Raw genomic sequence first — 21,096 nt, forward strand, 5'->3', positions numbered from 1 at the left:
ATGGCTGTCCTGGAACTCGCTTTGTACACCAGGCTGGCCTAGAACTCACAGAACTCCATCTGCCTCTCTCTTTTGAGTGCTGGGATTAAAGGCCTGTGCCACCACCTCCTGGCAGGCCTTTTTATCTGCATAGATATCCTTGTGTGGTTGAGTAGTACCAGCTTGCTGGTCTTGCCCCTCTGTCCAGAGGAAGCTGCCAGAGTTGCTTATGGGCCCAGAGAGGCTTCTGCCAAAGCACATGGGACCGCTGCTGGTGGGCAAGATGGCAGATGGCAGGCAGACAGTCTGTTGCTGTTCTTGCTTACTTTGGTCTTAAAGTACTAGTCTGGGCTCTTTTCAGTCCTGCCACTGGGCAATGCTCTCTGGAGAACTTCCTGTACATATGAGGAGGTGGAAGCTAAACATGATACCGCTGTCCCAGGTGGTGATTGATGGTTGCAGTTCCTTGGACAGTGATTAAAAAAAAAAAAAATAGAGGGACAAGTATTCCCACCCTGGGGCGGTCTGTGGCAGAGGGAGAGACAAAGGGCTGAGGAAGAGGTGTGCAGTGCCTGGGAACCAGACAGAGCAAGGCAGGAAAAGAGGTCATCGAGGGGCCAGACAGACAGAGGAAGGCTGCAGAGAAGGGGCCAGTGCAAACAAATGATTAAGAGCAATAAAACGTGGGGCCAGCCAAAGTAGGGTCAAACTGGGAAGGAAGGGAAGGGACAACATCTCCCCTCCACCCTCAGTCCAGTCAGAATGCTGCCTGCTGCCTGACATTGCCACCGTACCAGACAGGAGCTCAAAGCAGGGCTGGCACACTGCCCCTCTCCCTCGTTCTGTGAAGTAGACCTCCTACTGACCCATCAGGAGACAACACAGAAACTGCTCTCATACTCATGTGCAGGACCGTGCAAAGCCAGGTAAAGGGTGTCACAAAGAACCATAGCCAGCGTAACTGACCTTCACCAGAGAAAAGTAGGGTGAGAAATACCTCAAGAAAAGCGTAACATGCTCCACTCAGGTTCAGGTGCAAGAGACCTAGAAAGTGTGGGGAAGACGTTAAGGTCTGGGTGGCCTCTGAGCTCAGACCTATTTTGTTTTGTTTTTGAGGTAAGGCCACACTCAGCCTGGCCCCGAAGGCTCAAGTGATCCTCCTGCCTCAGCCTCCTTTGTACCTGGGATTATAGATGTCTGATCTTGAAAGAGGATAGGAAGTGGGGATTCAAGAGCTGAAGAGACGGGTGATGGGCCACAGTGGGGCAGCTGTGCTCAGAGGTGCCATCTGAGGAAGCTATAAGGAGTATAGGGTAGACCTGCCATCGTGCTGTCCCCAGAGGTCGTGGGGACAATGGAAGAGGACAGGGAATGATGACAACCAGGCATGTACTGCTCTGACAAGTCACCCGTGTTTTATCTTCTACTAAACCCGAAGCTTAGAAGAGAGTTGTGCTTCCTCACTCCCACTCCAGCCTAAAACCGCCCAGTGCAGAGTGCATCCGCCATGACCCCTGAGTGTGTCTGGGCTGTGACTCTGTATCTGCTCACAGCAGCTCTTCAGAGTCAGGCCCAGGGTCACCTGATGCTATAACAAACCATTCTCCCAGGCTAGGGTTAATGGCCTAAACATCCAATCATCATGAGGAGGGCTGGCCAAGACGAACACTGCACCTCAGTGCATCTGGAGGGATGGATGTCCCTCGGAAGTGATACAGTTAGAAAAATGGTAGTCAGGAGTGTGATGGACACCTGTAGTCCCAGCTCGTGGGAGGCTGAGGCAGGAGGATATCTTGAGCCCAGGAGTTTGAAGTCAGCCTGGGCAACAAGTAAGACCTTGTTTTAAAAAACAAATACAAGCCTATGCCTTTAATTCGAGTACTCAGAAGGCAGAGACAGGTGGATCTCTGAGTTCAAGGCCAGCCTGGTCTACAGAGCTAGTTCCAAGACAGCCAGAGCCACACAGAGAAACCCTGTCTCAAAAAACCAAACAAGCAGACAAACAAAAACAAAACAAAAACCCAGTACTCAGACAGCAGAGGCAGGTGGATCTCTTGAGTTTGAGGCCAGCCTGGGTTACATTGTGCATTCCAGCCAGAGCTATAGAGTGAGATCCTATCCCAAAACAAACAACCACCAATCAACAAACGAACAAAAATACTCCAAACCCCTAAAAAGAAGGACAATAGCCGGACAGTGATAGCGCATGCCTTTAATCCCAGCACGCGCTGAGGCAGGCGGATATAAGTGAGTTCGAGGCCAACATGGTCTACAGAGTGAGTTCCAGGTCAGCAGGGCTGTTACACAGAGAAACCATGTCTTGAAAAACCAAAAAATAAGAGAGAGAGAGAGAGAGAGAGAGAGAGAGAGAGAGAGAGAGAGAAGAAGAAAGAAAGAAAGAAAGAAAGAAAGAAAGAAAGAAAGAAAGAAAGAAAGAAAGACAATTATACTAGAAGTGGGGCCAGCTCAGTGACAGGGTGCAGGTCTCCGCCCTTACTCAGCTCCTTGGAGGACAACATGGCTTACCCGGCGGCCAGCCTCGTTGTTCTGCAGGTTCATGAGGGCTCGGCCTTGCTCCTCTGATCCCTTGGCGAAGTTCTTCTCACGCTCTCGGGCATCCACAAACTCTTTGGCGAAGCGGTAGCCGTATTCCACATTGTCCCCACAGCCACCCCACAGCCAGTCTCGTGGCAGGTCCTTGGGCCTCGCCGTCCGGCTGCAGCCACAGGTGGACAGCTCACCCTCTCGGCAAGCGCGGCTGATAGCATTCACCACACCAGCAGCACTCACTGCATAGGTGAAGGCCGTCTCCCGGCTACCTGCAGCAAGGGACAACAGAAGGTAAGCAGGTCCCTCTCCTCTGCCGATGGCCTCTCCTTCCCTCTGCCTGGCTGAGGCTTGCCCTGTGGGACCCAGCGTCCCAGGGGAATGCCTGCCCTTTCCATAGCACGGAGGGTTAGACACTCTTTGCAGTGGGCTGACCTTGGCCCTTCTGACTTCTGCCTCTTGGCCCCAGCTCTACTCTGACACCCCCCAGGCCTGGTCAACACTCAATCCATTGTACTTTCTGGGACCCTACAGCCACTCCTTAGAGGGAGGAGCTGTAAGGAGAGAGGGAGAGTAGGCTTCCTACAACTTACGGGCCATTTGGAACTATCAGGATGAGACCGAAGAAGAAATTATGAGATCAACAGAACAAGCCACCAAGTAAGAATGGCTTCTCCTTCAGACACCTTTCTCTCCCACCCACAAGCTACACATCTGTGTGTCTGTCCTCTTCATGGTTGCCCCTGTCTAGTGGGACCCTGGCAGAGGCCAGGCATAGAAAGTAACTAGACAACAGTCCTACATTTTCCCTGGGCCTCACGATGTCTCTCAATTCAAGAGCATCAGGGCCGGGTGGTGGCAGCGCACGCCTTCAATCCCAGCACTTAGGAAGAAGCAAAGGCAGGTGGATCTCTGTGAGTTTCAGGTCTACACAGTGAGTTCCAGGACAGCCAGAGCTACATAGTGAGACCCTGTCTGGGAAAACAACAACAACAACAAACAAACAAACAACCTCCCCGGCGCGAGCTCTGTTGCACTGTGGATGAGATTGTTATTGGGTGCAGATGCTTTGGAAATCAGCCTAGCAGCAACTGAAAGGGTTAGCAGAGTTCCCAGATGACCCCACAATTTTGTTCCTAAAAATATGCCCAACAGAAACAAAGATATGTGTCCAAATGTTTCCCCATAGATGCTCATTGCAGCATGATTCATAATGACCACACACAAAAGAAGAAGAAGAAAAAGGAGGAGGAGGAGGAGGAGGAGGAGGAGGACGAGGAGGAGGAGGACGAGGAGGAAGGACAAAATAACCCAATTATCATCAACGGATGGATAAAGACAATGTGCCATTAGCCACACAGTGAAATATTAATGAGACTGAAGTACCAACATATGCCACGACATGGATAAACCTTTAAATAATTTCGTCAAGTGAAGAGGTCATGTATTGTTTGAACCCATTTATAGGGATGTCCAGAATGGGAAAAATCCACAGAGATTAGCTGTAGCCTAGGGCTGGGGGTGGGGGTTAGACGTGACAGTTAAGAGATGATACAAATGCTCTGGAGTTAGTGGTTACAATCAAACATTTTGTAAATACACTGAAGACCACTAAACTGTACAGTTTTGAATGGTGAACTGTATATGACATGAATGATATCCCCTTAAAGCTGTTTTAACAAACAACAAAGGTCACTTGTATGGGGTATTGAGAGATTTGGTTATTGGCAGGTCAACAGACTCCTCTTGGACTTGATATTGTACCAGGTAGAATGTTCTCTCTCTGTGACTGCCCCAAGCCTGCATAATGGGAAGTGCACTGGCTGCTCTTCTGGAGGACCCGGGTTCAAATCCCAGCACCCACACGGCAGCTTAGAAAACACCATTACACAGACATGGGCAAAACAGCAATGCACACAAAATGAAAATAAACAAATTGTTAAAAAGAAAGTATTTTTTTAAAAGGCATGAAGGCTAGGGAGATGGCTGGAATTTAGTTCCCAGCACCCATGTCAGGTGGCTCACGGGCCCCTGTGACTCCAGCTGCAGAGGATCCAATGCCCTCCTCCGGCTCCTTCATACACATACTTAGGCACACATATGTACATATAAATAAACAATAAAATGAATCTTAGAGAAAAGGTCTGGAGTGATCCCTACTTCCCAATTACCTTGGCACTACACAGTGATGTCAGGAATCAGATCACACTGAGTGAATAAATCAGTTTTTCACAATCAACCGTGGTCAGCTCTGGTCATTTGTAAACAGGAACACCCCTGCAAGCTCCACCTGATGGGAGAAGGCTCCACTTGTGACTGACACTAGCCCCAGTGCTGACCCAGTGCTGACTGTAGCAGTGAATGCCGAGATAGTCCAAGAAGTTCTTTAAAAACACAACTGTTTTATTTTACATTGTCTATGTGTGTTTGTCTTCGTAAGATGTGCACATGAGTGCAGTACCCGTGGAGGCCAGAAGAGGGTGCTGGATCCCCTGGAGCTGGAGTCCTAGGCAGTTATGAGCAGTCTAACATAGGTGCTGGGAACTGAACTTGGGTCCTCTGGAAGAGCATTATGGTGCTCTTAACGAAGCAGACTGGGCCCTGTTTTGAATGAGCCATTCCTGAGAAGTCTTCCAGAAACACTCTCAACCCCTGACACACCACCTGGAGCAGGATAGAGCCTTAGGCACCCCAGTACAGGATCCCTTTCCATTCTCCACAAGCATTAACTTCCGGCATTCCTCAGAAGAATAGCTGGCCTTTTAAAGAAGCTTATTCATCTTTTTTTTCCTTTCCCTTTAAAAATGATTCTATCACTAGAAAGTTCCTTCTCATATGAAACCAAAATACGCCTCCTTGTAATTCCTGCCTGCTGGGGCAGCACTGTCTAATCCCAGCCATTTGACAGCTCTCCAGTGTTTGGAAACAAGAAACATGCCTTTATGTGTTCCTTTCCCAAGCTACATATGTCTGATTTCTTTTACCCTCCTTTAGCAAATATGTTTGCCAGAGTCCAATCAGCCCTCTCCAAATGGCTTTTGAAGTCACGGACCCATCTCTGAATGTAATACACCAGATGCCACACACTGAGTTCTGGTGACTTGGGATCTGAAAGTGTCCTCCAGCACACTGGACTCATTTCTACCTCTGCTGGAGGGACATAACCAGATTCTGAGAGTATGCAGTGTTCACTGTGTGGGGCAGCACTTGGGTCTTGGGTAAGAGAGTATTGCATAGAAATCTGTTGCAAGAGCGTCCCACTGCAGGTTAGATAAGGTGTGTGTGTGTGTGTGTGTGTGTGTGTGTGTGTGTGTGTGTGTGTGTATTTCGAGGAGGGAAGCAGGTATCTAGACATGAAACAGTCACAGACAAAAGTGAAGCCAAACCATTCCAAAGATACAAGGCTAGCAAGCCATGGCCACAGAGCGACTGGAGAGACCTCACATCTCCCAGCTCCAGGGAAACAGAATGTCTTGCCCTCTTCTGTCCCACTGCTCAGAGGGCAGAGGCTCTGAGGCAAGGCTGCTCTGCTGCCCTCTGGTGATAACTCTTGCTGTAGCTTTAAGAAGAAGGGAGTCTAGGGACACCTCCCAGGATTCTAGAAGGAGCTACCCAGGGGCATAGGAGGAAAGACAGCTTCTCAGGCAAGGAGATCCTTCAGGGAGGCTACAAAAAGGAGAGGGAGTGGCACAAGCCTTTAATCCCAGCACTAGGGAGGCTGAGGTGGGCTGATCTCTAGGAGTTCAAACCCAGCCTGGTCTACATAGAGCGGTCCAGGACATCCAGGGCCATATAGACAAACAAACAACAACAACAGAAAAAAAGAAAAAGAAAAAAAAGAAAGAAAGAACAAAAACCTCGAAGAGTAGGGAAAATCAGTCAGACCAAAGTGCTCCTGCTGGTAACTGAAGTAGATCAAGTAAGATGTGCTTCTTTCTATGGTCTGCCTGCCCTGCACAAGGCCCCTGCTACGCAATCAGACTCACAGTGTCTACTCCCGACACCCTACCCCATGTGCATGTGCAGGTGTGTGCCCTGGGTGTGGATACATGTGCATTCCAATCCGACCCTATTCTACTGGCTCTTATTCCCAGGACCGTGAAAAGGTGTTAGCCCTGTCTCTGAATTCTCCCAAGGCAGCTCTCCTCACCCTGCTTCACAACCTGTTTGTTGTTCCTCAGGAGCCACCCTTCTGTGTTCGGAGACGGGATCTCTCACTAGGACCTGGGGCTCACAGATTTGGCTAGGCTGGCTGTTAGCAAGGCCGGGGTATCTGCCTGTCTCTGCCTCTCCAGCACTGGGATTACAAGCACGCCTCGCCGCACGCACATTTCCATGTGAGCACTGCAGATTGAATTTGGGTCCTCATGCCGTTTATGTGGGTGCTGGAGATCAAATCAGGTCCTCGTGTTTGCAGGACAAGGATGCCACTCTTTGTCTCATAGTCTCACCCAAAGCTGCTTAGGCAGGTCAGGTACTGTGCCCAGGGGAGGGATTTGAGTGCCAAGAGGACTCCTCAAGAATCAGTAAGTAAATCCCACCAAAAGCCGAGTCAGTTTTCTGGGAAAACTGCCCCTGAGGCCATCCCAGAACACAGGTACAGTCCTTCTATGTAGACAGAGCTAATCTCAAAGGCAAAGGCAGAGTTCAAAGGAGATTTCTCTGTTTTCACTTTTTTCAATTTGAGGCTTGGGAAGATGTCTGGAAGTGAGTGTGTGTGTGGGGGGGGGGAGATGGGGGTGTGGTTGGGGGGGGGGGGGGGGGGGTGGGAGTGCGCCCCCAAGCATCTTGCTGGAACCCTACCTTGGGAAAGCCCCAGCACCAGCTAACTCCAGAATGCGTAGAGTGACAGGGAGCTGTCTAGGGAAAAGGCAGCACAAGACTACTGACACCTTCCTTTTATGGTCCTGGAGATAAGGCCTCGAAGAATAGGGCCCGGCTTCTCAATTTCTTGCCAGGGAGGAGAGGATTGCATTTCAAAAGGACCTAAGACAATTAGACTCAAATCACACCTCCATTTGGGCAATAGGACAGCCATGCTCTCTCACCAGCTGCCCAACAGGGGAGGGTGAGCTGAGCAATGGTCCTCTCTCACCAATTTCACATACAGCCTGTTTCAAAGGAGAAAGCCAGCCTGGACCTGGGCCTGGTTAATGACAGCTGTTACCAATCTGGCACCAAGTTTTCACCTCCTGCTCAAGAGTCCAAGTGGAAGAAGTGAAAATCTCAGAGGTTAAATAACGCAATTTGAGCCCGTTCGGCCCGAGACTCTGTAGACTTCTTAACAGACCCTTCCAGCGCTGAGGCAAAGGCAGCCATGGCAGGCAGATCTCTAACCTACTCCCTCCTTACTCAGATGTTCTGTTCCCTCCCAGCGTGAGTCACAGACAGCCCCGGGGTGAGCCTGTCACAGAGGAACTCAGGGTGATGCAGTTATTGTTATAATAACTCTGGGGGCTTTCCTCTTCCTTCTAACATGCTTCCAAGCCCAGAAAGAATGCAGCAGCGGGGCTACCATTCATCAATGCACCAATCACTGGGGAGGAGACATGCCCCCAGGCATGGAGACACGTATCCTGTGACCAAGCCAAGCTCAAGTGGCCTCTTACCTATCTGCATGACTCTGCCAAAGACAGATGTGTCCTCCACAGTACTGCAGTTCCACCGCCTCTGTCGGAACTGGTGCTGGCACTCCCGGATGCCCGTCTTGGCTCCCTCCCCGATGTAGGACATGTGCTCCTGATACAACTGGCACAGCTTTCTCTGGCCTGGGGAAAGCCCGGGAAGCTGGCTGCACACAGGCTGAGCACCAATGATGAACATCTCAGGTCTCTGCACCGGGTTCAGAGCTAGTGACCTACAATATAGCAATCCAGAAAGGGAGGAGGCCCGCAGTGAATGCACCTGTGTGCAACTCTACACGGTTCACAAAATCTCCTCTCTGCACTGTTCTCAACATACAAGGCTCTGGACTACGGATTTGGAAGGGAACTTGAGCACAGAGCGCATGCCTTCAAAAAGCACACGAGGGAAACTGAGGCACAAATACAAATGCTGTATGAGATACTGTATACTTCAGACAGCTGGCTCCCAAGGACTTCATAAAAAGATAGTAGTGTGTGGCGGTGCACACCTTTAATCCCAGCAAGAGGCAGGTGGATTTCCATGAGTTTGAGGCCAGCCTGGTCTGCGTGGTGAGTTCCAGGACAGCCACAGCTACATAGTGAGACCCTGTCTCAAAAAACACAACAAAAATTTGAACTGTCTTAAAGGATGAGGGTAGGCAGACCGGGCTGGGCAGGGCAGCCATTCACTTGAGGGAGAGAGCAGGAAAGGTGAGTGAGCATCAGAAGGAGACTGCAGACCTCACAGAAGTGGGAAGAACAAGGAGTCTGGGCAAGTGCAGGGCAGGCGCATGCCGGAAGGTGACGTATTCCCTTAATGCAAATCTCCTCAGGCCTTTAAGACAGAATCCACTTCACACATGTGACCATGTACCCTAATCGTTCTCTTTGCCAACTCTCTGTGCTTCCCAGTCCTCTGCTGATGAGCTTGGGGGAGACTTTTGCTCATCATCTGGCACATATCACATATGTAGTGCTACATTAGATGAGGGACTTATGGATTTGCCAGCTGAATAAAGGCATGAGTCAGCACAGGCTGTGCCATTTCCATGTCGACTTGGCAAACGTAGTAGCCTTAAAATCACAGAAGAGCCTACTTGGTTCTTTCTCCAAAACCCTCTTCTGGCCTTCAGACAGATCTAGTAGGGATTTTACTACATCTGCCTCTACCAGCAAAAAAAAACAAAAAAACAAAACAAACAAACAAACAAACAAACCACACAGAGACATAGCAACACCATTATATATATTACACACACACATGCATACACACACAAATATTTACACGCCTTTTTCGTGGTGTTTTGGGGGGGTCTTAGTGCTCTACAGGATGACCTTAAACTACTGGGCTCAAGTGGTCTGCCTGCCTCAGCCTTAATAATGTGTGTGTGTGTGTGTGTGTGTGTGTGTGTGTGTGTGTGTGTGTTCCTAAGAATGGAATTTCAGGGTCTCATTCATGCTATCAATATTCTTTTTGTTGGATAAATAACAATAAAAGCTATTTGTAACAATTCACAGGGTGGGGGGCCTCCAGAAAAGCTTTTAGACAAGATCCAAGGGGGGAAAAAAATCACAAGAACAAAACCTATATTCTTCTCATGAAAACCTCACCTCTGGGAACCTAAGGGAGAATATGAGCTCTCCCAGCCTTCCTGGGATAGAAGAGGGCCCTGGTATTTCTCAGATAAAGGTGTGACCACTCCCTTGGGGCCCTGCTTCACATCTTGATTATCCAAAAGCCTCAAGGTCTGTCCAGGCTAGCCCTCAGTCTCTCACTCACCACCAGGAGCTGGCATCAGTCCAGGCTAGCCCTCAGTCTCTCACTCACCACCAGGAGCTGGCATCAGTCCAGGCTAGCCCTCAGTCTCTCACTCACCACCAGGAGCTGGCATCAGTCCAGGCTAGCCCTCAGTCTCTCACTCACCACCAGGAGCTGGCATCAGTCCAGGCTAGCCCTCAGTCCTCTCACTCACCACCAGGAGCTGGCATCAGTCCAGGCTAGCCCTCAGTCTCTCACTCACCACCAGGAGCTGGCGTCAGTCAGTAGCTGGGCCCAGCTGGAGAGCAGAGCTGCTGTAAACATCACCATCAGGCTGGGCATGGTCATCCTCAGCCCATCCCAGTGCCCTGGGACCAACATCTTCCAAAGCGGAGCTCCCTGGAGAGAGAAGGAAAGGGGAGTCAGCACGCAAATACCACAGACATGAGGAGCCCAGGAGAGATGAATAGAGTGCAGAAAAGCTCAAAGGATGAGCTGTGGGAGGGACCTGATGGCAAATTCTGCCTCCCCTCCCCCGCCCATCCCTCGAGAAATTCAGTCCTTTCCAGCCTCCTCTCACTGGGTATCTGCTCACCACAGGGCCCTTGAGTCCCTTACATTACACCGTGGGACTCTTACTCAGGACCCAGTTTCTGTAACAAGCTGTGAAGGCAGAAAAGCAAATGAAAACAGAAGAGTGTGCCTCGTACAGCAATTAAGACGCACACCTGCCCTTCTAGAGCCCAGGACAAGAGGACAGAGACAAGTGCATCCTCCCACTTAAAAAACAAACCAAAAAAACCACAGTCCCGAGATGTAACTCTCTATCAGGCCCTTCTGTGCAGGGGTTAAGGGTTAAAACCTACAGAATTGGATATGACTACCCCCAAACAGGCTGTGCACTTCCTGAAGTTTTCTGAACGCAAATCCTTGTTGACGCTTCAGGAGTAATAGCCGCAGAACATCAATGCCCTTTTACTCCGAGGCCCGGCAGGAGCCTCACGGGAGCAGGCTTTGGCCAGCAGTCTCCTCCCCCAACACTTTGGCCTTTGAAGGGCCACATGGAATTTGAACACCACCAGCTCTGGGCCACTTCTCTCAAACCTTCCGGGAGGTCCTGCCCCTTGCTTGTTGAACTGATGCTGCCACCTTTGCCGTGGGTGAAACACGCCAGTCCGGGAAAAGCTTGGACATTTGGAAAATACAGCTTTGGCATCCTAGAGCAATTGACCAAATGCCACCTACATCTAAGCTCTCTTCATTTCCAGTACCTGCACGTGCACGTGTACACACACACACACACACACACACACACTCACACAGGCACACGCACACACCCCTACCCCCCAGCCCCCCACAGGCAGGCACAAAACAAGCTCAAGGCAGTCCCAGCTCACCATGCTGATGCTGAGCTTCTGGGTCTCTAGACTCTCCGGGAGGGGGCAGCAGATGCTTTTTAGACCATCGGTCTAGGAAATATGTTTGACCTGGGGCCACTAAGAGAGGAGGATGGCTGGAGCAGGATTCGGAGTTGGGACAGGCCTGTTCCCCACCCCTTTTGGTTTTCCTGCTTGAGGTCTCAGCTGGGGCAGGGCACCAACAGGCAGGTGTGTGGGGCCGGCAAGGGGCAGAGCAGATCAAAGAGAGATTTGCTCCTTAGCCTTTGTCATGTAGAACCAGCTCGGAAATGATCCGGCCTTTAGCGGGGCCACTAACAACTCTAACTTTTCTAACCGACTTCTCGGCCTCCTCTAAGGGATGTCCCTCCCCCTCCCCGACCCCCCATAAATCCTCCTCCACCTCAAGATAGGAGGTCTGTGAACTTAGAACTTAGGGAGATGGGGCAGAGATAAGGCTGGCTCCAGAAGCTGATGGCTTTATGGAGGGGAGGGTCCAGGCCTGGGATAGAGAGGATACACAAGAGAAACACTTCAAAGGGCCTCCTTGTCCAAACATCCCCAGCTTCTCCTCCCAGTCCTTCTTGGGGACCATGCAGCCTTCTCTTCTAGCTGCCCTGGCCAAACCGCCACAGGCTGGAAAACTCCCTACTCCCCCAAAGCACCCACCGCATGGGTCATCACACAGCCACACTACCAAGTAGCATAGGTTTCTCCCAATGAATGGTACCGATGTCCCTGAGCCTCTTCGTCCCAGGTTTCCATTCTCACACCCCTTCACAGGCTCCTAGAAAATCCTTCTGAGGTCCTAAGTCTAACCAAAGTCAAATTGGGAGTCAGGGAGGGCATCACTTCAGAGACAGCCAGCCAGTGCCTGCTAAAATTACTGTGTTTGACTGCCCGGGTCAGAGGCCCATAGGCCATCTAGAGCCAGATTCATAGAGGTTACAAATTCCACACCTTCCTGCCTCAGAAACTAAGGGAAAATACAATGGCCCCAGCAGCTCTGACCACCCTGGGCACCACTGACTTCTCAGCCCATTACAAGTGAAGTTTTAAAAATGACCCCAAACCCAACCAGCCAATCAAACAAAAAAGCCTCTAGTGCGCGTGTTGTTCTCACTGTTTGATGACGTGGCTTCACGAGTCTGTGATTACATCAGGTACCACTTGACTGCATACTTTAGATGAATGGACCCCAGAGGACATGGGTTACCACTTAGAAATGTGTTCGCAATGACGACGCTGGCCCCCTCCTGAAGACATTTATGCACCAGGAAGCCCGTCAACAGCAGTTCTAGGACACTGCCTGCCACCAAGCCTGAGTTTGATCTCCAAGAGTCAGGATGCCCCAGTCCACGAGTTCTACCTCAGCCAAACAAAGATAAAAAGTCACAAGATCATCAGCCTCATGCCACCAACAGTGTCCATCAACAGTGAGATGATGGGCCAGCCAGCTGTGATCTGTGGTTGCAATATTGTGCAGGAATCAAAATGAACAGGCAGGCTACAGCCGCATGCAACCACATACTCAAATCTTAGCAACTTTACGTAGAAAAACAAGTCATAGAATACAGGTGTAAGCCGCGCAGAAGAGCAAGAAGCTGATATCACCGACACCATGTGAAGGTTCTCTCTAGGGTGGCAAAGGGAACGGACCATGATGAGGAAGAGACTTGGAGTTTCTGGGTGCCAGCACAATTCTATGGCTCAGCCTGGGCAATGGGTAATGCCGGTCCACTGATGTCATCTTTCTGGCTGTGCACAGATTACATGCACATCATGGCTCTCTGCCATTTCCTGAGTTCCTGTATTGTACATTACACAAGAGAAATCTTCAAAACTGAGAAAAGATCCCGTTAGTGTGGATGGAGGATCTCTGTACATTCTCAGTCACATAGGGCACACTAAGACCCTCCCCTGCCCCCTCTCCTTCTTACAGAAAGAATGATCAAGCTCAAAAGGAAATATTAAACAAATGTCTATTAATTTAGAGACAGCCCTGTGACATAAATGTTGGAGGGTGGGGCAGATACGGAGCACATCGGCACACAAGCCCCGCATCCTATCCGAGAGCCAGTGGTCTACCTACCAGGAGTCAATGCAGCACGGTTTCCTGTCACCGTGAGGAAACCAGGCTTTGGCCAAGCTGCTCTCTGTTCCACATCTATTTATTTATTTATTTGCTTACTTACTTATTTATTCATTATTAATTTATTTATTTATTATTTACTTATTTATGCTCTGTGGTCATTATTTAGTTCACCAGCCAGCTCTGTCTCTGGCATAACTGTCTTCACTGATACCTTTCTTCTCTAAAAGGCATTTTTCTTATAGTGACCAAAGATTAATGCAACAATGTAAGGAAGACTTTATCAGGAAATCCCAGTCTCTTGAAGGAATCCCCAGATGCTCATCTTCGGCTCAGCTCAATTAACACAGCCTTTCCCTGCCAGCCTTAATTATTTCTCCCAAGGGTCTCTGCCTCTACCCTGCCCCCCATTCTTCCTTCCTGACTTGCTCAGCGAATCCCCTTAGCCCTAAGGCACGGCATTCCTTTGTGTGATCTACTTCCCCGACAGTTGGCGGAGATGAAAATTAAAAAATCTGTGGTGGGGTGGGAGGAAGGTTTACCAGCTGTACCACCTTTGGCAGGAGCCCCTGGAGAACTCACGGGTCTCGAGGGGTGCCTTAGGGGAAGGAGAGAGGGTGGGTAGAAGTGAAGAGATTGAAATTCTGGCACTCGGGAGAGAAGTTAGCCTAGAAATGCATTTGGCATTCCCTGTGAGGAGGCGGACGGGTGTGTGTGTGTGTGTGTGTGTGTGTGTGTGTGTGTGTATGTGTGTAATCCCAGACTGACAGTCAGCTTCCAGAGCCCTGAAAAAAATAAGTGACCTACTCTCAATTGAATTGACCATAGAAGAATAAATGCCACAAAGCCAACAGAGCCCCCAGACTCCAGGTTATCCCCCTTCCCAACCCTGAGTGCATGGTTCCCCGGAAGTGGCAGATCCCAGCTGAATCCTTTCACTTGGAAAAAGCACCATTTTTTCCTCAATTGTCAAGCATAAGTCTATGCGAGTTTCATTCTGTGCAGAAAATAGAAAGAATTTTCATCCTCTGGCATCTTGATGAATTACAATCATCTTAAAAGATGCCTCTCCTGAGAAAGGCAGAAATGGGTGGTCCCTAAGTCATTGCAGCTTAGGAAATTATTCTGAGGAACAAATTCTGAGAGCCGAAGCTTTAGGCTTGTTTTCAGGGAATTGGAGGATTGTGGAAAAGGTGTTAAGATGTTCTCATCTTGCAAAGTAACCTACCTTGGTCTGCTGCGGAGTTCTGGGGTATGGGCTGCTTCCACACCCTGGGGACTGGGGGGTTCACAGGGAGGGAAGGGGTATGGGTGCAGCTCTGGAGCCCCATGGAGGGAAACTGACAGCCCGTCTGTACTGGCTCCCTGGAACAAGTGGCTCTGGTGCTACCAACTCAACGTACTTCTGACTTTGCAAACTGGAGCACAGTTTAAGAGGACTGGGAGGACTGACCATACGGCTCGGCAGCTAAAGGTGTCTGGTACGCAGCCTGATGGCTTGATCCTCAGGACCCACATTTTGGAGAGAACAGACTCTCACAAGTTGTGTTCTGACCCCCATGCTCATACCATGGTACCACATGTACACACACACACACACACACACACACACACACACACACAATTTAAAATGTAAAAAATTTCCTCCACCTTGAGAAGCCATGCTATTTAAAAAAGACACTGGTGGCTCACACCTTTAATCCCAGCATCGGGGAGGGGGGTGGGGTGGGGGTAGGGGATGGGGGGTAGAGGCAGGTGGATCTCTATGAGTTTAAGGCCAGCCTGGTCCACAGAGCGATTTCCAGGACAGACAGAACTGTTATTAGAGGAAGCTATCTCTGAAAATCAAAAATAAATAAAATAAAAGAGGAGACAGGTCTACACAATAGCACACACCTATAATCCCATCACTTGGGAGGTGGAGGCATAGAAGAATCAGGAATTCAATGCCAGCCTCAGCTACATTATGAGTTTGGGGTTAACTTAGATTATTGAGACCCTGTCTCAAAAACAAACAGACAGACAGACCCACTAATTGACAGGTGGCCAAATCTCTTTGCTTAGCCATGACTTAAATCTTTTGGGACATGAATACACTAGCAGGCAGTAGGGCACAGACCCATGTCCCCTCTACTGTTTCTGTCATGGCTCTTACAGCTGCACATTCACACAGCTTTTGAGTTTGCCATTCTGCTCGCTAAAGGAGCGTCAGTGTATGTATTGTGTATTATGATATGTATTAGAGCTCTAGTGGTCAGTATTCTCACTCCTGACTATATGTAAAGCTGGTTTGCATATATGCAGTTTTCTGAAAGCTGTTGCTCTTTTTCCCTAAACAAATCTATAGTGTATATGTATGTGTGTGTCTGTGTGTGTGTCTGTGTTTGTACCTGTGCGTGTCTGTCTGTGTTTGTCTGTGTGTCAGTGTGTGTGTCTGTATGTCTGTGTATGTGTCCATGTGTGCCTCTGTGTATCTGTGTATTTGTGTGTCTACGTGCTTGTGTGTCTGTGTGAGTTACAGATGGTTGTAAGGCCACCATTTTCGTGCTGGGAATCAAACTCAGGTCCTCTGCCAGAGCAGCAAATGCTCTTAATCACTGAATCACTTCTCCAATCCCTTGGTTCGTGTTCATCACAATAACAGGTAGCAAACTAGAACAAGGTACAGCGTCAAAAATCCAGAGACAAATAGAACTTATGTGTTCTTGGTGCAACAGAACCTCCATACTGGGGACACTTCTTGGGGTCCCTGGGGACCCAACAAGGAGTGTGGGCTTTGTTCTGAGGCTTACAGGAGCTGTTCCAGGCACCACGTAGGTGGACGCACCATCAGATGTGTATTTAGAAAACGTGGTGAGCAGTGGTAATAATGGGAGATGGAGAATAGAGAGGGAAAGGCTAAGGCTGGGCTCCCAGGAGAGGGTCAGAAACTGTGGAAACCTGGGAAGGGCAGAAGGAGAACACAGGGTCACGTGAGAGGAAAATAGACATAGAAGGACAAGTTGGCACTGAGAACCAACAGGACAGGATTGTATTATCCTCTGGTGAAGGCCCTCAGATTTCAGACTGCTTACTCCTCACCACTCAAGTGAAAGAGGCCACGAGACCGGTAGTGACGCAGTGGGACAGCTCTTGCCATGCATTTGTAAGGACCTGGGTTTTACCCCAGCACTGCAGAGAGAGAAAGCGGGCCAGGGAAAGAAAAACAATTGTCTCTGTCTTTAGTGGGTGTTCGCTCCACCCATGACCTTGGGCTGATGGGCTGATGGCGGCTGTGCCTCTTGTCTGCCTAGGTGACTGCTTAAAAGGGAGGAGAAAGGGGCTGGGGAGAGCCCACCATACCAAAGGTCACCTTAGGAGGCTAAAGTCCATTTGATCTCTGGGGATCCAGCTACCTTACAAACCCATACCACTGATCAGAAGGGGTCACCATTCCAAAACAAACAAACACCCCACGGCTTAAAGTATAATGTATCATTTACAATGAGTCATCCTCATTAAAATGAAGTTCCTCGTTAAAATGAACAAAAATTGGACCAGCAAGATGGCTGAGTGGGTAAAGGTGCTTGCCACACAAATCTGGAAATTCAATTTCCATCCTGAAAGCCATGTGAAGACGGAAAGAGAGACCCAACTCTACAGACTTGTCCTCTGGCCTACATAATTCACAGTGTCATGTGCACTCGTGTGCACACACAGCACACACGCAAATGCCACATCCAGTACAGCTCCGGGGATTGACATGACTGGAGAGGCAAGGGACCTGTGATGGTCTGAACAGGAATGGCCCCCCTAGACTCATGTGTTTGAATGCTTGGCCCACAGAGATGGCACTATTGTTGAAGGAAGTGTGTCACTGTGGGGGCAGGCTTTGAGGTCTCATATATGCTCAAGCTACACCCAGTGTGGGACATAGTCTTCTGCTGCCTGTGGATCAAGATGTAGAACTCTCAACTCCTTCTCCAGTGCCACATCTGCCTGCACGCCACCATGTCCCACCATGATGATAATGGACTGAACCACTAAAACCGTAAGCCAGTCCCAATTAAATGTTTTCCGTTATGAGAGTTGCCAGACCAGAGGAAGGTTTTGCTGCCCTTGATATTGCACCCACAGAAGAGTTTGCCACTCACATGGGGCTGAGGCATCAGTCCTCGACATGGCTGTGTCCATGCTAACAGCCCACATTTACTCAAGGCTTCATTCACTATGGGCTTTCTCCACTTTTCCACACACAAATAATGATCTAATCCTTAAAAACTAAAATGAAAACAACTTACAGTTAATCTAAGAAAGGGAAACTTTTGCATCCTAGATTTGTACATATTTATCCAAAAAGTCACTTATGACGTCTCTTTTTTGTACATATTTTTGTACATATTTTGTATATATTTTTGTACATTTTTTGTACATATATTTTGTACATATTTATCCAGGAAGTTTCTTATGCTGTCTTTCTCTGCTCAGATCCTCTGGAGAGTGCTTCAGGTACTTGCACACAGCGTGACTGTATTCCCTGGCTTTTATTGCTAAGATGTCCCTGGATTACTGAGATCTAGTGAGATGACAGAAGAAATCATTCTGTAACTTCTGGGACTGGCCTACAAAAACAAAACGTTCCCACGGCAGTCCTCTAAGCTTTGATGAAGGTAAGCAGAGTAGCTGCTATATTTAGAACACGGTCCCTGTGTGAAAGGCTTCGTCTCTAGCCTTTGACACTATTGGGAGGTGATGCAACCTATCCCGGGTGCAGTCTAGGAGAAGGAAACAGGGTCACCAGTTGTACCCTTGAAGGGGATATGGAGCCCTGAGGTCCTCCCCATCTGTCTCTTTAACATGGCAGCCATGGAGTGAACAGTTCCCTCCATCTCAGGCTCCCACCATGATGTTCCCTCTCACCATAGACCCAAAAGCCACATAGCCAACAAGGACCTGAAACCATGAGTTTCCTCTTTAGAAGTTGTTTATCTAACTAACCAACTTAAACAGCAGCCTTCAAAGCCAGGGCCAAAGACAGAGTTCCAAGTCAGAAAGAAGTTCAGGTCCTCAAATGACCAGTGGAGAATGCCCCAACAGTGGAACATCCACCTGGGGCTTTTTGTTTGCTTGTTTTGTTTTTCAAAACAGTATTTCTTTGTGTAGTCCTGGCTGTCTTAGAACTTGCTTCATAGACCAGGCTGGCCTTGAACTCACAGAGATCCTCCTGCCTCTGCCTCCCAAGTGCTGGGATTAAAGGCGTGCGCCACCACTACTACCTGGGTTTTCACACAGGATAAAAATAAACTACACAGAGAAACCCTGTCTCGAAAAACCAATAATAAATACATAAATAAATATAATAAATAAATAAATAAAGTAAACTACAGCTTTTTAGAGCCAGTGGACATTGTGGCGGTAGGCTTGTTACAGCGCTTACATAACCTCGACATAAGCACCACCAGCACAAACCCTTATCTTAGTCTACTTTGTATTACATTCAACCGCACAGTCTTCTGTTGTTGCTGCTGCCATGGATTGGACCCAGCCTTGGGCATGCCAGGCAAGCACACTACCACCAAGTCACACCCCTGCCCTGTTTTATGACAGGATCCTGTAAGTTCCCCAAGCTAAGGGCTTGGGACTTGTGATGCCTTTTTATCAGCCTTCCACGTGCTGAGGACTACAAGTGTCTACTGGTGTGTCTGGCTGGCTGTATTAGAAAACTAACCCTCTTAGAGTATTAACTGGTCCACATTGTGGGAATCAGGGTGGAGGGTTCTCAAAAAGCTAAAAATTGAACTTCCGTATGATTCAGTTGTATCATTCCTGAACATATTCCCAAAGGAATCTACATCTTATTACAGAGATACTTATTCATTCATTATTATGGCTGCTTTACTCACAATAGGCAGGAAATGGAATCATCCAAGATATTCATCAATAGATGAATGGATAATGAAAACATGGTACATGAACGTAATGAAATTTAAAAGAAAAATCATGCAGTTTGCAGGAAAATGGATGGAACTGGAACTGGGAAGTAATTTATTAAGTGAGGTAACCCAGACTCATGCAGACAAACTTCTCATGCTTACTCTCATATGTGGACCATATCTTTTTGTTTGCTTGCTTGTTTTTGAGACAGCGTCTCACTATATAGCCTGGCTAGCCTGGAACTCTCCATGTAGACCAGGCTGGCCTCACTCACAAAGACCTGCCTGCCTACCTCTGCCTCCTGAGTGCCAGGATTAAAAGCATGAGCCATTATGACCAGCTCTGCTTCTAATTTTTTTTTAAAGATTCCTTTCTTTCTTCCTTCCTTCCTTCTTTCCTTCCTTCCTTCCTTCCTTCCTTCCTTCCTTCCTTCCTTCCTTCCTTCCTATATGTATGTATTATGTATTTATTATGTGAGCATTTACACATGTGCATGTATGTACAGGGAAGCCAGGGTTCAGGCATCTTCTTCTTTTTTTTTCATGTAAAATATGTTTTATTGTTCTTTAAAAGGGTTCAGGATTTGGTTTTAAATCAGGCTGTACACCTTTCAAAAGTTTGACATCTCTCACCATGCCAATACTTCATTAAAAAATCCAAAAGAAAAAAAGAGTTGTAATTTTGAGGGAAAAAAAAAGTCCAGTTCTGAGAACAGTTAACATTAGTCTTATTTAAAACAATATGAGGGCTATTTTATGTTGCTTTATCCACCCATCTCCTCACACAGACCCAGGAATGTAACTCTATCTCAAGCAGGCTCTGATACCGATGGACACCTGCACACATGTACACACCAAACTTCTGAACATGTCAAGTGGAAAAGGGTTTGCTGGTATTGATCAAAACCCCTGGAGTCAACAGTCAATCTAAACTTAGAAAGGAAGATATTTTGATCTTGAGTTTATGTTAAAGCGATCTATTGTCATCATGTTCTGAAAGAAGAGAATTTTGGGTTGTATCATCATTTTTTACTTTAAAATTCTAGAAACAATGTCAAAAACGCATTATTTTTCATTTTCCGGGATGAGGTAGGAAGGACTCCACAGACTGTGATTTAGTTAAAAGCAGAGCAATCCCTGCAACAGTGTAGAGGCAGTTCACAAAGCTGCCAGCCACCGAGGTACCATCAATGAGATGTCATCCAGCCTACTGGCCTATCTGTACTCACAAAGCGGGAAGCCTATGGCTCTGCACAATACCTTTCCACTGGGACAAGAAGATTCTAGGCCTGCACTCAGGGCTTGACACTGACTGTCAAGTATAGAACATTTAGGTGAAGAGGGTGCCAGAGTCCCTGGAGATGCCTTTCCACTGCAGCCTGGTCAACTGTCTTCTGCAAATAAGGAAAAAACAGCTTTTCTGTATCAGCACATTTAACAGAGAACCCGAAAAATGCTACCACATGACAGGCATCTTCTTTCCCCGTCTATTCATTTGAGGCAGGGTTTCTCCTGAACATGGGGTTCATGTCTTCCCTGCTAGCCAGCAAGCCCCAGAAGCGCTCCTCTCTACTCTCCCTGCAGCTGGGACAACGGGCATATCCTGCTTGCTGTCTCCATGCTGAGATCCAAACTCTGGCCCCCATAATTCGGCAGCCACTGCTCTTAACTCTGCAGCCCCCTCGCCACCCCCTAATTTTTATATACGTGCATCCACCTGGGAGTGAGAGAGCAGACAGATGTTAGAAAACTAGAAAGGGACTATAAAGAATATTAAAAAAACACT

At 48.3% G+C, this 21,096-nt stretch overlaps 1 protein-coding gene across 1 annotated transcript in view; it reads right to left on the reverse strand.

The window, feature by feature from the left end:
* Wnt5b (Wnt family member 5B) overlaps window positions 1–21,096 on the reverse strand; it is a 106,599-nt gene that overhangs the window by 4,658 nt on the left and 80,845 nt on the right. The window contains exons 2-4 of the mRNA XM_036181474.1: window positions 10,172–10,308; window positions 8,136–8,383; window positions 2,506–2,798 (exon numbers count right to left, since the gene is read on the reverse strand). Coding sequence (XP_036037367.1) covers window positions 2,506–2,798; window positions 8,136–8,383; window positions 10,172–10,290 — 660 coding nt within the window. The 5' untranslated portion in view covers window positions 10,291–10,308. The remainder of the gene's footprint in view (window positions 1–2,505; window positions 2,799–8,135; window positions 8,384–10,171; window positions 10,309–21,096) is intronic.

Source organism: Onychomys torridus, chromosome 3 (assembly GCF_903995425.1).
Source record: "Onychomys torridus chromosome 3, mOncTor1.1, whole genome shotgun sequence".
In the NCBI taxonomy this organism is placed as follows: domain Eukaryota; kingdom Metazoa; phylum Chordata; class Mammalia; order Rodentia; family Cricetidae; genus Onychomys; species Onychomys torridus.